General features: G+C 36.4%; 1 protein-coding gene across 3 annotated transcripts in view; it reads left to right on the top strand.

Annotated features, from left to right (window-relative positions):
- Nucleotides 1–15,354, top strand: part of CLEC16A (C-type lectin domain containing 16A) — an 86,139-nt gene extending 70,785 nt beyond the window's left edge. For all 3 annotated transcript variants that reach the window (XM_075718068.1, XM_075718066.1, XM_075718067.1), the window contains one exon: nucleotides 9,853–15,354. In XM_075718068.1, the coding sequence (XP_075574183.1) occupies nucleotides 9,853–10,193 (341 nt within the window). In that variant the 3' untranslated portion in view covers nucleotides 10,194–15,354. The remainder of the gene's footprint in view (nucleotides 1–9,852) is intronic.
- The last annotated feature ends 759 nt before the right edge of the window (nucleotides 15,355–16,113 follow it).

The raw sequence follows: 16,113 nt of genomic DNA, 5'->3' as shown, positions 1-16,113 counted from the left end.
TTGTGTAGTATTTGTAGAGAATCATGTAATGGTGTTTGTTCTGAGTGCAAACTATGTGTGAGGTAAAGCCTCAAGCTGGAGAGTAAACAAGAAGTAAATCCTGAAGGGTGGCATACTGAAATGCTTTCATGCTAGAACTGACCTACTCTACCTCATTTTGTCTGTAAGAAAAATAGAGGTAACTTGATTCTCAAGACCTTTTCAAACAGCCCCCTCATTTAACAGTCACTTGCAATGTTGGTAACTCCTTGAAATGGTTGTTCTGGTTCCCCCTTCTAAGAAATACCATTTTGCTTTTATTTGGAAGCCTCATGTAGATCTAAAGTGTTTTGCAGTCTTACAGGAAATGATGCAATCTTTGTTAGGCATTTAGTGTTTTGTAGATTTCACTGAACAGTGTCAGGAGATCAATGTACATTATATGTCCAAAGCTGACTATCCCTGCAAGAAATATTGCTCAAAAAGGGTAAGCAAAGGCTGCTTATGAAGTTTATGAATGGTATGTAAAGCATTCTAACACCCAGACTCTAGATTAAAAAGCATCTGTTACTGTGAGAGACTAACATATAGTCAAAATATTCCTGCAATAGCTGTAATTCCAGAATAAAATCTGGAATATTTTTCTATATGCAATCTATTCAAAACTTTGGAAGGACCTCATTTTATTTTCTCTGTTGGTAAGTGATTGCTGTTACCCAGTTTCTTGATGGCCTAAATAATATGTGGTTACTACACAGAGAAGTGGTATCATTTGTCAAAAGTCTCAGTGTGGATTGGCACTGCAAGAAAACATTTGTTTGACTACATGTTTCTCCTTAGTGTAAAAAGGCTCATCTACAATGTCATTTGCTGTATTTGAATCCTCTGTGATCAGGAAGTGAAATGCAACTACAAGTTCTTGGCAATACTGGTTAAGAGAAAACTGTGGTAAAGGAAGTGAAAATAAAAAATCTAAATAATTTTTGTTGCTGTAAGCAACACGCTAGTTCACAGAAATATCAAGCAAGACTATACTTCATGTTTCAAACTGAGGTCTTTCAAGTACATATAATCTGACTTCTATGAAAAACTGAGTAGAGCCAGAGCACATAATTCCTCATCTAGCGTAAAAAGATAGTGCCTTATTGAAGAGTAATCATAGATGGTAGTTAACAAAATTAAAATCTACTTACATGGTATGTTGGCATTTTAATAACATAAAATTCTGTTTATTTTTCCTGCAATTTAAAAAGCTGCATAACAAGAGACTGCTCATTGGTTTAAAAAAAAAAAAAAAAAAACAACAAAAAACCCCTATCTCCCTCCACCCCCTCCGCAAAAAAAAACCCCACAAAACCACAAAAACAAACCAGAAAACAGAGGAGAGTTTTGGTGTTTGGTTTGGTTTTTTGTTTTTGTTTTTGTTTTTTTTTTTAAATGCCTGGTTTCAGTCTGCACTTTACCAGTTAGGTTGCATGAACTGTCCACACTTAGTATGACCTTCATTGTGGCTTAATCATAAAGTATGTTCAAAATGCCACATGTCATGCAAGAAAACAGTCTTTGGGTGGGTTTTCATTTTTTGTACAGGATCTAGGTGCACTGATGTAGATGCTTTAGCAAATGTAGTTGTGAAGATTACAATTCTGTGCCCTACCACTATGAGCATAGTGACCTTCAGCAAAGTCAGTGGAAATGAATGTGAGAATGTGCATCAGCTACTTCAGTCCCAAGTCAGCAGGTGTCATTAACCTGCTGCAGGGATGACTTCTGAGCTCAGCTCCTGGATTTTGTTCTGCTAACTCTACTTGGAGAGCAGTAACAAAGAGGGAGCCAGTGACTGTGTGTGCATGGGCAGGTAGTTTGGTGCAAGAGGACAATGAACAGTTGGTAGTGAGGTGCATGCATCTAATCTGCGTGTGGCTTAGGGATTTTGCCGTGGACCATATTTACTCTGACCTTTAGGACCAAACATCCCTGCCATGTGTGTGATTGTCTGAAGGACCAATTATTAGTTCAGACATATGTTGCTATTAATATTTAAAGTGTATTTGGTGCATAGCTGCAGCATATCTTATAATTTGGTTTGCTTGTGAAAGAATCGCATTAATGCACAGAAACTGTTCCTAAAATCAGACTAAAGCAGTAAGTGTGCATAATTCTTCAAAGCTGCTCTATTGGTTTGAACCAAACTGCTAGTAGTTGTAGCCAATAAAGAACAAGTAATGTTTTAAATAGTTATAGCTGAGTGGCTGACAGTGTCTCAAGGTCCTTAGTTATAGACTAGAGAGAGTTCTGAAATTCCTGGAGCTGGGTCTTTGGAGGGTGGGGGAGTAGGGAGGGTTTTCTCCAACCCTCTAATCTTCGGTGTCAGATCAATACTATTGTCTGTTCCTGGGAACAATGTTTCTGCATTAACTGATTTGACCAGTTTGCTGCAAGTTTGTAACGAATGTTCTTATGAATGTTCTCCCTATTTATATGTAATTATGATCTATACTGGAAACTGTTGCCAGGAGCATGACCATGAAAGTGTTTATCTATTTGGTATGTCCAGATAGCTGTTCCCTAGGCTTCTGCATGAACAGAAGCACACTGCTGAAATAAGTGATATTGTCCTGACCACTGTCTGTGTTGTGTTAGGTCTTACTGACCACTCAACTGAGTTACGGAGACAGTTGTTGGTATTCACCCACTTCAATGTAAAATAACGTGATTTTTCCCTTAACCTGTTGGGGACAATTGAAACTAAACTGCCTTGCTTTGGTGTGAAGCAGAAGAGGAGGCTTGCATGGTGTGAAGTGGCTCCTTCAAGGAGGAAGTAACAAGTAGCTGATGAACAGCAAGCAGTTACCAAGATCTGGTTTATGCCCTAAGGTAGCACCTGAATGCTGCCACCATCTGTCACATTTGAATCTCCCTTCTCATTTCCCATTCCATTTAAAACACATGCGAGCACACATACCTGCTCTCTGTCCCTCCCTCCTTCCCTGCTCCCCTGTTTGTTTTGGCAGTTGCTCAGGTTTTTGACCATGAAGAACATGCTAGGTTGCTCAGGAACTTCAGTCAAGAAGGCCAGGCAAGGTAAAGGGGAGATGTGTGTAAGGGCTTCAAGGAAACTACCTCAACTACCTTCCTTAAGAGCAACATCTTAAATGACAACAGCTGTTTCTGCTGTAAACTTGTGATAATAGTGTCCTAAGCTACTGTCTATTGACAGATTTAAACTGTTCAGAGTTTGATATATTTGAGATGGTACTTGTAATCTTCCCAGAGTTGGTTCAGGAAATAAGATTTGGAACATAGACACTCACAGTGATAGATGAGAACAAAATAAAGATAAATTCCACAATTGTTAATTGAGAGAAAACAATGTTACAAGATAGAGTATATATTAACGGTTAAACAGTAAAAGAGCTTTCAAAAATGTATCACAGAAAAAAAAAATTAATTTGGTGTTTTGTAAAAATACTTTACTTGCTATCACTTCTACCTGCATAAAACAATCACACAGTATCTTAATGTGAGGAGGGAGGTTAACTGAACTTACATAAAATCATATGACTGCTGTGCATGTTTCAGTCATTGTAAGAGAGCAATAGTTGCATTAACTGCTTTTTCATGAGTAAAATAAACTCTTATGATTCCTGAGTTTATCAGCTATCCTACCTAATAATTGTCACAATACTTTGTGACACAGATATTTTAAAGCCTAGCAGCTCCCCTGTTTGCAGTATTTGGGAATTAAGCTTAACCCTTTACAATATTTCCGTTCCTTAAAATTGAAAAAGCAGAAGTCATCCCTTAAAGCAGAATCCCTAGCAAGGCAGAAAAAGCAGTATCAGGTTCTGCAAATGCTGCTATCAGGTTGGTTGTTTTCTTTGTCTTTACATGATTTTTTTTTTTTTTAAATTAACATGTCCATCTGAAGAGTTGCTATGCATAAGATAAAAATGTTCTCTTGCTAGGCAGACTTTAATCGTCAAGCTTCTGAGCTTAGAATACAGCCTCTTCTTGGCTACACTTGCTGGAACTGTGCACTTCTTTAAAGTGCTTATTTTTATATATGCCAAGGATTAAGATAAAGAAGCTCTCTTACTGTAAGTTAGCAGTCTTCCAGAATTACGTATGCGTAGTGTCATCTATGCTGTATTTCACCACTTCTTAAGTTTTCTTAAGCTTTAAAATGCAGTTGGCTTCAATACTTAAGAAAATGTTTACATTGGAGCAGTGGATATTGAGGACTTCAGAAGGCATTGATCTTCTATGCCACTGATGCTGTGTTTCACACTTCTGGCAGATATTGATGGTAAAAGGTCTAAAATAAATACAAAGAGCTGTCCCTTGTTGCAGAGAATATGTTGGATTCCAGTCTGTAAAATAAAATTTATATATTCCAAGGAGAGGATGATTAATCAAGCATGGAGAGCCTGTAAGAACAGTGCCTGCCATCTTACTGAAACCATCCCTGTCTCTTCCCTCTATAATCAGTAATGTAAATGTGGTTTGATCTCTTCTGTTCTATGATGCTAGTAATTTTCTAACTAGGTGAGAAGTACTTTTGTTTCTAGAAAGTTTCTTGTCTAGAAAACTTTCTAGGTACCAAGCATCATCATCTGAACTGCTGCTATCTTTTAAAACACTCTGTTTGGCTTTATTATGAAGCAAATCTAATGCTTCAGTTTCATATCATTGAACAGTAGGGCTGAATGGTCTGAAGTGTTGTCACCTGCACGGTAGTGCACCTCTTATAATTTATGGCCAGTGGAAATCAGAATAATTCTCTGTAACCAGAATTTGTGATAAATAGCTTCTCTCAAGATTTCTAAAGCATGTGAGTAGACTGTAATGGAAATAAATGCCTGCCAGTCCCTCCTCAGTGTAAGTGCTGTTTTTATTGCCAGACATAGCCCAAACTGTATTATGAACATTTCCAGATAGGTAAGCAAAAAATTAAATTCAGTTAAACTCACTTATTTCTAAAGAATGAATACTTCCAGCTTCAGAAGTATTTCCCAGACTTAGAAGACTCGTCGTGTGGTGTTGAATTGCATTCAAGATACCAGCAGTTATGGATGTGTCCTTGTCGCTTATTCTTGTTGCTACTCTAACATTTATCCTTTGTCTTCATTCCAGTTGCCCTCCCTTGTTTCATTGTTAAAGCCTTCGTATGATATATCGCTGTGTTTTCCTCTAGTAAGGTCTGGCAGGAAAGGACGTCGGCGGGTGTTTAGTCTGTCGGAGGCTGACAGTCACGGTGGACACTGGGTTTAGGTCTTCAAGCAGCAGCTGCAACAGAAACTCGCGCAATATCAATTCAGGCAGGTTCCTCCATAAGCTTTCAAAAGCCCATAACAGTTAATGGAACATATTTGATTTCCATGCTGACAGCAATGACAGTGAGGTAGGAAACTGAAGAAAGCATCATAAATATTTGTCTCTACTGTTTTCTGGGGGACAATTGTAAAGCAATAATTAGGTGTTTCTGAAAGCCTTATCTGCGGTTTCTCCCATGTTTCTTGGCTCTCTTGCCAAAGATTAAAATTCTGCTATCAAGCCTCCAGCTTCAAAGCAGCTATGTCTTCATCTGCACAGGGGCAGCCATGGCTGTAGTGGAATTTAGTAAGCACAGGCTCCTCAATGGACAGTAATGCAGGTACTTGGCTAGCAGCAAGAAACCTATTTATAACTCGGGTAAAACATACAAGCATTCAGTATAAGACTGTCCTTGGACTGTGATGGCACAAGCTTAATATTTCTATGATCATCAAACTCAGGCAGATGGCTTTATGGACTGTTTAATTGCCTGAGGAGGTGAGGAGAAGCAGCAGATGCAAAAAAGGAAATATACTTCAAACTACTACTGAAATATACTTCAGACTACCTTATATAACCTAATTTAACTTGTATCTAATTAATTTCTTTTTTTTTTTTTTACTGTCATGGCATGAAGATATTTTACTCTGTTAATATTATATAAATACCTGTTTTCATCTTTATAGATTTATTTTGCATCTTTTCACTCAATGTCCTGTTACTTACATTTTTGTTATCCTTTCATAGTATGTTGCTGTACAGCTTAGGACACTTCTCTGTAGATGATAATCATTCTTTCCTTTTCCTGTTTTTTCTATCTTCTTTCACTAATAATCACCCTTAACATAAGTTCATATAACAGATGTTGAGTGATTTGGTTTGGATTTTTTTGCTGTAATGATAATCTTGGAAGCATTGTAGAAGTGCTGAAAAACATCTAAGGTTGCTGAAGCCAATGCAACCAGAGAGAGCTAATAATACCCAAAAACTTGCAAAATGACACCCTGTTTTCAAACCTTGTTTGGTACTTAAATCTGGGGGTGCTTGGGGGGTGTTTGTTAGAACTAAATGATAACATCACAACTGTTTTGAGAAACTGACTTCACTCTCCCTGGTTTTGTTGCAGATCTGGCTTATATTTTTTGCCAGAACACTCTTGCTCAAATATGTGGGGGGTGGGGAGAGATAAATAGAAATGCTGTTTTCCCATACTAGATAAAAAAACTTCTTGATATTTAAGAGTAGAGCATATCTTAGTGACTGGTGATTTTATTCAGGTAAAAATTAGAGTTATTTTCACTTTTTCTATCCAAAAGTCAAACTGCAACCAAGTGTTAGGAGTTTGGGTATTTTTGAAAGCCAGGTAGTATTTTCGTGTGCAATATAAACGGAGGTTCCAGATAATAGGTAGAGAACTTAATCTCTGAGCATACTGGGTGCCTTGAAACTGGGTTTTAGAGACAGACATTCTTGTAATAATCGCTTCCTGAGCTTTTTTTTCAGCCAGGGTGCATCTTTTTGCCAATTGTTTATTCCAGTTTCAGGGACTTTAAGAATGCAGATCATGCATAAATATGTAATTATCTACTTGTATCCTTCTCTGAATTGAGTATGACTTCAAAAGGCTTAGAAATTTCGAGCCTCAAAGATTTTCTCATTGGTAATTATTGTCCTGAAGCTATTTATTCAATTAACTGGGAGGTGTTATATGTGAAAACTTTTTACATCAAGAGGGGGGTCTGATTTTTTTATTGTATTGCCTTTTATATACCAAATTTTCATTCCAAGGTGCTGGATCTCTGTAGTCTATTTTCTGTTTAGTTTTTTTCATCTGTAGTCTAGGATTGTTTTCCTCTATCCTTGTATCCAAAAGCTACAGGAGATGATCATGCTTAAAAACTTACCTAGCACAAGCTTCTAGTTGCAGTTTCAGGCTAAGTATACACCTCAAGTAGCCTATGGATTTGAGAGCTTAGTCGCAAAGATGTAAGTACCACTCTCACAGCCCTAGTTTACAGCTGTGACTGGAAAGGAAGACTTTTAGTTAAGTATTAGTCCAGAAGGGATAATATATTGCAAAATAGTAGTGAGAGCTGTTGACCTTTTCTAGACAATGTTAAAAATTCTTCCTCCCCCACCTCTTTGTGTGCTGGTATTTGCTTTCTGCCCCTGCAGGGACTAGTGGCAGTTTGTGAATGCCTAGACATTTTGGCAGTAATGCCATGCTGGGTTACAGAAATCTGTTACTGCTACCCTTAAATACAGTAACAGAAGCGAAGCTCTGACAGTGACTAATGAAATACTGAAAGTAGAGAGACTTACTCGTATCAATAGTAAACAGACGCAGGAGGGAAGCATGGAAGTGCTCTAATTTTGTATTCTCTATAAATACTGCAGATAAAATACTGGACTGAGTATGTTCTGCTTATATTTTTTGATATTTTAATCTTTTCTGAATGTTTTTTCAGACTTTTGGATAGAAAAGTTGGACTTGTTGACTCCAGATACTTTTTTTTTTTTTATGGAGACTTTTTTCAAATACTTTCTTTTTCTTTGTGGGATTAAGAAGGGAGTCAGTCGCTTTAGCATTAATTTAGATCCTGCATGGAAGGATTTGGGGACAATACAGCATAATAAAAGAATATGTCTGTCATGATTTCAGTAAATGAAAGTATTGAGAAAATATATTAATATTTTGTTGGGAGGGGCCAAAGAATGATTTAAGAAATGAACTGCAGAATCAGAAGTGAAATAGCAGAACTGCAATAGAAATGTGCTGTATATAACAGTCCTGAGCAGAATGCTATTGACTGACAATACTTTATTTACCAGAATGTCTCAGCTTTCTGAATCCTGAATTTTGGTGAATATTCATACTATAATTAAGAGAAAAAAATAATCTTGGCAAAGGACATTTGATATTCTTTTAAGATTTTATCAGTTCAGAAAGTAAAATTACTGCAAAGAGATTCACTGTTTCATGTGTACTTAAATGTTAGTATTTCTCTTGGAATTCAGAAAATGAGGCTTTATTTCAGTGTTTTTAGCAGTTCATTTTCCGTGCAAGTCTTGCATCACTTCCTCTGTTATCAGTCGCTACATTCTCACTAAAGTTTCTTGACAGCTAAAAAGAAGAATCTGCTGAATTACTTTGAATCTGTCCTTATTTCTCAAAAATAACCAGTGATGTCCCTTGTATTTAAAAGGAGACTTTTTTTACAGTCTATAAATTTTGTTTTTATTAAAGCAAAAAGCTTTAGGCACCAATTCAGCAAAAAGTAAAATTGAGTGGTTTTGTGAAGAGAATACACCATTGTTTAGGGTTATCTTATCAGAAAGGTAAAAAAACCCCAAATAATCTTACTGTTACCCCACTGATACCTTACTGATATCCATTCCATTCTCAGCTTTATTTTTCTTTTTTTTTTGCCTTGTGTTCATGCTTTCTGTTTTTTTACAGGATTAATTGGAATCATATTGAAACTGAAATATTTTTAAGGTCACTGTGTATTAAAAAAAAAAAAACCCTAATTCTTAGCTTCTGTATTCACTACATTGCCTTGTAGACTTTTCTGCAGATGCCTGTACACTTGAACACATGCTGTTTCTTACAAGAGCTCTAAAAATGGTCTGTTTTGAAGCTGGATACCTGTTACTTTAATGGCATCTATTACTCTAGTCTGAAAAGAAAAACCCTGACTTTTCTGGGCATACTTGCTCATATAAGGCTGTATCGCCTCATCCCCTCCATTCACTATCCATGTGAGCTAAATGAACAGTTTACTTGATAGCTAGAATTTTAAGGGGGAAAAAGGACAGTACAAATAGCTGTTAATGTTTGGGGTTTCTTTTTTTTTCATTGTGTAGGAAGGTGTAGTAGCATACCCATTTTCTGTGGTACGTAATGCTTATTCCCAATTTTATCTGTATTGTATGCTCCATGCTTAGGAGTACAAAAAAAATCATATAACATAAGGCTGTATAAAAACAGGCCTATTTTGCAGCACCTTTCAGTTACAGTAAGCACATTATTCTCCTTCCTGTTCTTCCATAGTTCTGCTTTCTGTGGTTGAGGTGTCACTTAAATGTGAATCTGGAGAATGAAATGAGAGAATGACTTCCAAACTTTTGTAAAAAACAAGCCACCTCTTGGAAAAACTAGTTACGCAGGGGTTCCTTGTTTTTATTTCTAAAGAGCTTCCTGGTGGGGGTCGGCTATTCATTTTAGTCTATACTAAATACTGGAGAGGCTTTCTTATTCTTCCCCTCAATTTCCTCTCTCTAGGAATATTTCTGATATTGCTGCATATTCTAATACTAAATGTGTAACATTTTCTGGTTCCTAATTTGAACAGATTCCTACTGGTATTTTATGTTATGCCTTCATATTTTGTTTTATTTGTAATTATTAAAAAGTGAATGTGTAAGCATAGTGCTTCACAGAACTGCATTTTCCACCCAATTATTCTTAAATATTCATAAATAGTAGTATACTGTTAGGCTTAGTGTACATGCTAAGTTGAATATTGATTGTTTCTTGGTGTTTTCTTTTATTAGATGACGCTTCAGCTCCAGAGCAGCCTCAGATGACCGTTTCTGGTCAGATGATGTTGACTGATGAAACTCTTTCAGCTGTCTCAAAGTCTAGCAAGAATGCTGTAAAAAGCAGTGACATAGAAACAGCAAACCTGTCTCCTAGCCTGATTCCTGCACAGCAGCCCACAATATCATTAATAACAGATGACAATACAGATGCACTAAGCGTAGAGTCACTTACACTGGTGCCACCAGTTGATCCACACAGCATTCGAACATTCACCTGCATTCCTCAGTCTTCTTTGCAATCTGAAGTTGAAGTTTGCAAGGTAAAAGAGGTGGAGGAAGAGTGTTCTGACTAAAGCCAACCTGCAGAATGTGATAAACAGTGAAGCAAATGCAACCAAATTCTTCATTGTTTTTTCTTTGGGAGTGCAGGTACTTCTTGAAGCCTGAGAGGCTATCTGGTCCACGAGAAGAGGCCCACTGATGAAAGAGAATGTGGGCAGCTTTTAGAGTAAACATCAGATGCTCAGCATATGTAAACTGGAGAAGAAAAAAAACCCAACTTTTGAATTTGCCCTGGTTCTGTTATAAAAGAACATGAAAGTATTTCAGAGCACCTACTTTCTATTATAGAGTTCCAGCTGCAGGAACTAAGTTCATTGTAAAAGTTCTACAGTATTACGGCAAAGTGAAGAAATTTTTGGATACCTGGCTTCAGGGTATTGTATCATTACTTTTCTGAAACTGGAGACATACCATTGACCAGAAAAAATTATGTATTGTAGTACAGAGATAACATTTCTGTACATTTCTGTGTGTTTTTTCAGTTTGGGGTTTTTTGGTGGGTGTTTTTTGGTTTTGGTTTTTTTTGTTGTTGTTTTTTTTAAATCCTGATTTCATTCATCTTTTGGAGGCCTGCGTGATACCAGCAGGCTTGGCCAGTTTCAGTGTTGTCTTTGTAGGACTCCAGACTTCAATATTGTGTTTTCCATGTGTAATATTTATTTCAAGGTTTGATTCAAAGCAAGATATATATCAAACAATTTTTTAAAAGGTAAAAGCCTGAAATGTAGTGACATGCTTATTCAAATTAATATAAGAGATTTTTGAGACTACTTTAGTTTTTGCTTAGCAAGCTATAGAGGAATATGAAATATTTTAAGAGACTGCTATAGCTTGTTTGTTCACTTCTGACAGTCAAATTGCTACACCTCTGAGGAATGATGATATCCTTTCTACTGAGGACAGCTTCTAGAAGCAGATGGAAGCAGTTTTAGTCTAAAGAGTTTTTTTTAAATTTTTCATCTTCATGTAGGAAGAAGGTCACTACACCTAACTGATAATTCCTTTGCAAGTCTGAAACTCAAAAGGAAAGGTATTGTGTAGGTTTTTTCCTATCTGGGATAGTATCACAGTTAAACAACATTGCTACATAAAAGTGTTCTGAGTTTATGCTTGCCTTACTTTACTTCCTAGATCCTGATACCAAGTTGACAGAAAGTAGTGGAAAAGTATTGATTAAAGTTTGGCGTGTTCTTCGCTGATTAGATGCGTAATTTAACATGAATGGAATTTTAAGATTTCTCGTAAATTTCCATGTGTATTAATTTAAAATAATAGTAAAATGAGCAGATAGTCATTATTGGTCTGCTCATAACATAGAGTGCTTTCCAGCTCTCAAAGATTGAAGACTACTATTTACTTGACTTGGTATTGCTATTTCAGTCATCAGTGCAACCTGTTTCTTCATTCTGTCTCTACTAACATTAATTTCATATGAAGTAGGTGAATCAGAAAAGTTTTTACCTACTTCCCAGTCTCTTATGGTACCTCTTCCTGGCTGTCAGATGGAATACTTGAAGTGATTTTAAATGTTATATTTATATAGGAGATTGACTAATCCACAAGTATAACTTTGCTCACTTTTCTCATCTTTTCCTTCACATAGTAACTTAACCTTTGTAAGACATGTGTACAAGGTGTCTGCTATTGAAGCCAGCAATTTTTTTTCTTCCCTTATTAGCTTTTGCATGCAGTTTTGTTGATTTCTAGTTTTCTGTGGCTTCTGCTTTGTCTCAGATTGAATTAACCAATATTCTGACCATTCCAGAGTGGCCCAAGCTCTAAATGAATTCCGAGAGTTAGGTGTCCTCAGCACCGCTATGGATATGGGATGAGAATTTGCATTGCGGGAGTAAGAGCCTACTTTTTTTTTTTTTTTTGTCATATGCATAGGGCAAGTTTACACTGCAGTCACTGTTTCAGCTAATGTGCGTGTACCTGAACAAGCCTAGACATCAGTAGCAATTTGGGCACAAGGACCACATAAATTTTTATTAGCTGAACTCATTGCAGTCTAGACTTCCTCTAGTATGTTGCAGCATTACACTCTAGCCCCAGTAATATTCTGAAGATCCTTATAAAAAATGCTGCCTTACTTAATTTGAAAGCATTTTATGTTAGTTGTTAACCTTAACTCTTGACCTAGATTACACAAAATGCCACTGTGCAGGCTGAGTTCCCTTAAATAGAATTAATTTTAGACAGGAAAAACTTGATCTTTATTTATCTAATTTCAAATTCAGTTCTAGCAAGATTAGGACCATGCACAAGGAGTCTTTTTAATGGGTATGCATAATCTCACCCTTGAGCCGTACTGCACAAGAAATGGGAGAAAGGGAAAGAAAGGTCACTTTGTGCTTTTCATTGCCTTTGAGTGGCTTTTAAATCTCATGACCAGTTGTCTGCTGAGAGCTTTGCAGGAAATGACTGAGATAGATACTATTATTAGGAAAATAGAAGACTAGGTCTACTGCTGGCAGAGCCTTGCTGGTCAAGAGGTGGTAAGGTGGGATATATTTTAGCAGTTCTATCAAAAGCTCTCTGCAAAGATAGAATTACACTAGGAAAGCTCTGACTGCACCAGCTCTACCAATGTTGTGGTGTTATATAAATGTTGCCACTGGAACAGACCAACCTAAATCTGTGAATGGTTATGCCACAGAAGCAATTGGATTTTTGACTTGTTTGTTTCTAATATTAAGGCATATGTGTATACAATTTGACTGTGCTTTGTGCTGCATTAGGAGACTTCAGAATGTAAAAGCTCTGGAGATGCTGAAATAACCTGTCATCAGCAGTCTTTTATCTGTGCAAGTATGGTGTTACTCATCTACAATTCCTTGAATAGTATCATTTCTATCTCTCCCTTATCAGAAAAACTCGAGGGCTGTTTCCTTATCCCCCTTTCACCGTAAAAAGGAAACTCAACCAAGAAAGCATTAGCACATCAGCCACAAATGAATTTTTTTCTAAACAAAAGTTGATTTGATTCAGTGTAACACCACTCTCTTTAATCAAATCCAAATACCAAGCTGCAAATGAGAGCAGTAGCTAAACAACTGAGCATTCAAGAGGCTTACTATTTCAGTGTAATACTGCAGAGGGAGGTAGAATCACTCTAAAATAAATACAGCAATGTTCCAGAGCAAAATGCCAGATTTTGGACAGATGCTGCATTCTCAGTGTTTGCTTGTAGAGGCTATGCCTATCTTCAGCCATATTCTCTTAACATAAAACAGTTCTATTATTCTCTTCCTTTGGAGAAGAGAAGCCAAAGAACCCAAGGCATACTCAATGTTACTTTGCTATTTTATGGTCTATGTTATCAAATGTTTTTTGATATTACAGGGTATTATTTGTTTAGCAGAAAAAAACAAAGTGTTGCCTTCACTGTTAGGTCTCACTGGTGCCCTTTGCTTTTCTGTCATCCTATGTACAACAATGAACAAGACTCAAGCTTTTCATTTGTGAAGAGAGTAATGGCAGCATACACTTGGTAATTTGGTAAAGAAGGGGAGGGAGGAAATTCTAATGTCTGCTTCACCATGGAAGTAACGCTTGCAGTGTAAAACTTTTGCGCAAACATTAATTGTTCTGCAGAAATTCTTTGATATAGAAAGAAGCCAAAGGTTAAGCTTCGTGCACTTCATTTTACAAGCTGTGTGGATTAAATCGAATTCATTAGAAATGTGGTCACATATATTAATACTGAAAGCTGTGTTTTGTGTGTGAAGTCGTGAATTATATACACAGCATAAGGACTGAGCTCACTTGCATTCTTCACTGCTGATTCATGATAAACTAAAATTCTGACTTCTTTCTTAAATTAAGCTGAGCTTAAAAACATATAAAATTACACCTGTTAAAGAAGCTCCTTGACATTCTTCGCTTTACAACACAGTTGGAATTTTCCTTGAAGTCACTTGGTGAGGAAGAATTGGGAGTATCTTCCACTATTCCTTTATTCTTTTGCAATATAGGACAGGTATGTGACATTTAAAAACTCTTCTTCCATATCCAGAATTTAAGACTCAAATCTAGGTCAGTATTCAGAGTTTAAGTCAATGTCCAGTGATTCATATGAACCCTTTGCCCAATAGAGACAGAATACAGGGGGAAGTAATGTTCCTTTGTGGATTTGAAGTATTCTTGTCTGTAGAATTTTAAAACTGATGGTTAAAATAGTTTATAGTAAATTCAGCAATCTTTAGGATTGAAATTACTGTGATTTTTTTTTTCTTCTAATTAATAAGACATGAGTGACTATAATTTCCACACTTATTGCAAGTGGCCTGGGATGATTACTTTAAGCAATCTAGGAATTCAATAATTAGCCTGCAATTGAGTTTCATTTTACTAGTAGTAAATTAAACTTAAAACTGTATGCTTGAAGTCATAGGTAAGCTATCAGACAAGCAGGTCAAACTGTATGTATAAGTATGAAGCCACTTCATAAAGCAAACACTTTAATCACATGGTGCTGTCAGTGCTCTAGTGTCATCGGTCACTCTTTTTGCTGCATGTGTTATAGGTAAATACAGAATAGCCTAATAAATAGTTTCACCAACCTGCATGTAGTACTCTTAAAAAACAAACAAAAAAAACCCCGAAAACCAAAAAAAAAACCACCAAACCCACCATGCTAAACATTCTGATGTTGTCTTCACTAACCAGCTAAAGTTAAATGGGGAGTTGCTTTTAAAAGAACATTGCACAGGCAGCTATGGTCTAGGAAACTATGTGTTTTAGTCCTATAGTTGAATCAAAGATTTGCAAGGTGACATCAGATAGGGGCATCAGTGGGACCTAGGCATTTTGCATCAGAGATAGTGAGTCTCCTTGATGAGTCTCTTACTTATTTTCAGGCTACGTAATGTTAGGCATCTAAATATATGTTGAAAATTCTCTTCCTAACTGTTACTGTCATTATTCTTGAAAGAGATTTTTTGGTATGTCTGTTTAACCCTAGGATATCACTAACCTGGGCACTGCACTTCCATTATCTAGAAGTCTTTGGAGTGGTTCTCCTATGCTTGCCTGTACTGTTGCTTTGACCTTTCCAAACATTTTCAGCATGAATTAGAAACAAATATAATAACTCTTGCTGTCTCCTAATAATAACTCTTACTGTCTCCTGTTGGCTTCTGAAAAGCAGATGGTGATCCAAGCAGGGCATGCTAGGGTGGAATGTTTTTAGGGGGTGGGAGAGGGGAAGTGCTTGGGGGTTTTTCCTGTTGCTCAAGATTTTTTGAGCAGCAACAAAGACATGGGAAATGCAGTTCTGGACTGAGTCTCAAAGAGAAGGTTCTTTCATACGGAAACATATTTTTATATTATATTTGTACAGAATTTTCCCTATTCTGATCTCCCAAAATTTTTAGATTTGTGCATTGCTCAGATTTGATTTCTTTTTGCAAGGTGTTATAAAATACATATTTTATGTTTGTTAATGTATTATAAATGTAAAGCTAAATTTTGCTTGTCTAATAAATGTGCACTGTGGTGGTATCTGTTTTATTATTTTGCTAACTTGAATTCATTGGTTCTTAATATGAAAAGGAAAAACTTGAGTCGTTGTGACTGTCTTGTTAGCATAAATAAATGTGTGGAGTACATTTATTTAAAAAAAAAAAACTAAAAAGGGGTTTAAGCAGGTAATGACTACAAATACTTGTTGATGACAAAAGCTAGAGTTAAATAAGGTTCAGACTGGAATATGGTGTTCCCAGGATTCTTTTAAGATTGTAGTCTTAAGATACATGAGGTTTTTTTCATCTTGTTCTCCATTACTTTTGGTTATGGGTACTCATACTAAAGTGAGTTTAAGGCATAGTAATTGCAATCTGATAACTTAAGTATGTATAAGGAGATGAGAAGGTCTGAGGTTTTGTGTTGGGGGGTATTTAAGGACTAACTGTATCAGAAATATTTACA

This window comes from Pelecanus crispus, chromosome 11 (assembly GCF_030463565.1).
Source record: "Pelecanus crispus isolate bPelCri1 chromosome 11, bPelCri1.pri, whole genome shotgun sequence".
In the NCBI taxonomy this organism is placed as follows: Eukaryota; Metazoa; Chordata; class Aves; order Pelecaniformes; family Pelecanidae; genus Pelecanus; species Pelecanus crispus.
Note: the sequence above shows the minus strand (reverse complement) of the source record. Positions and strands in the feature narration are given on the sequence as shown.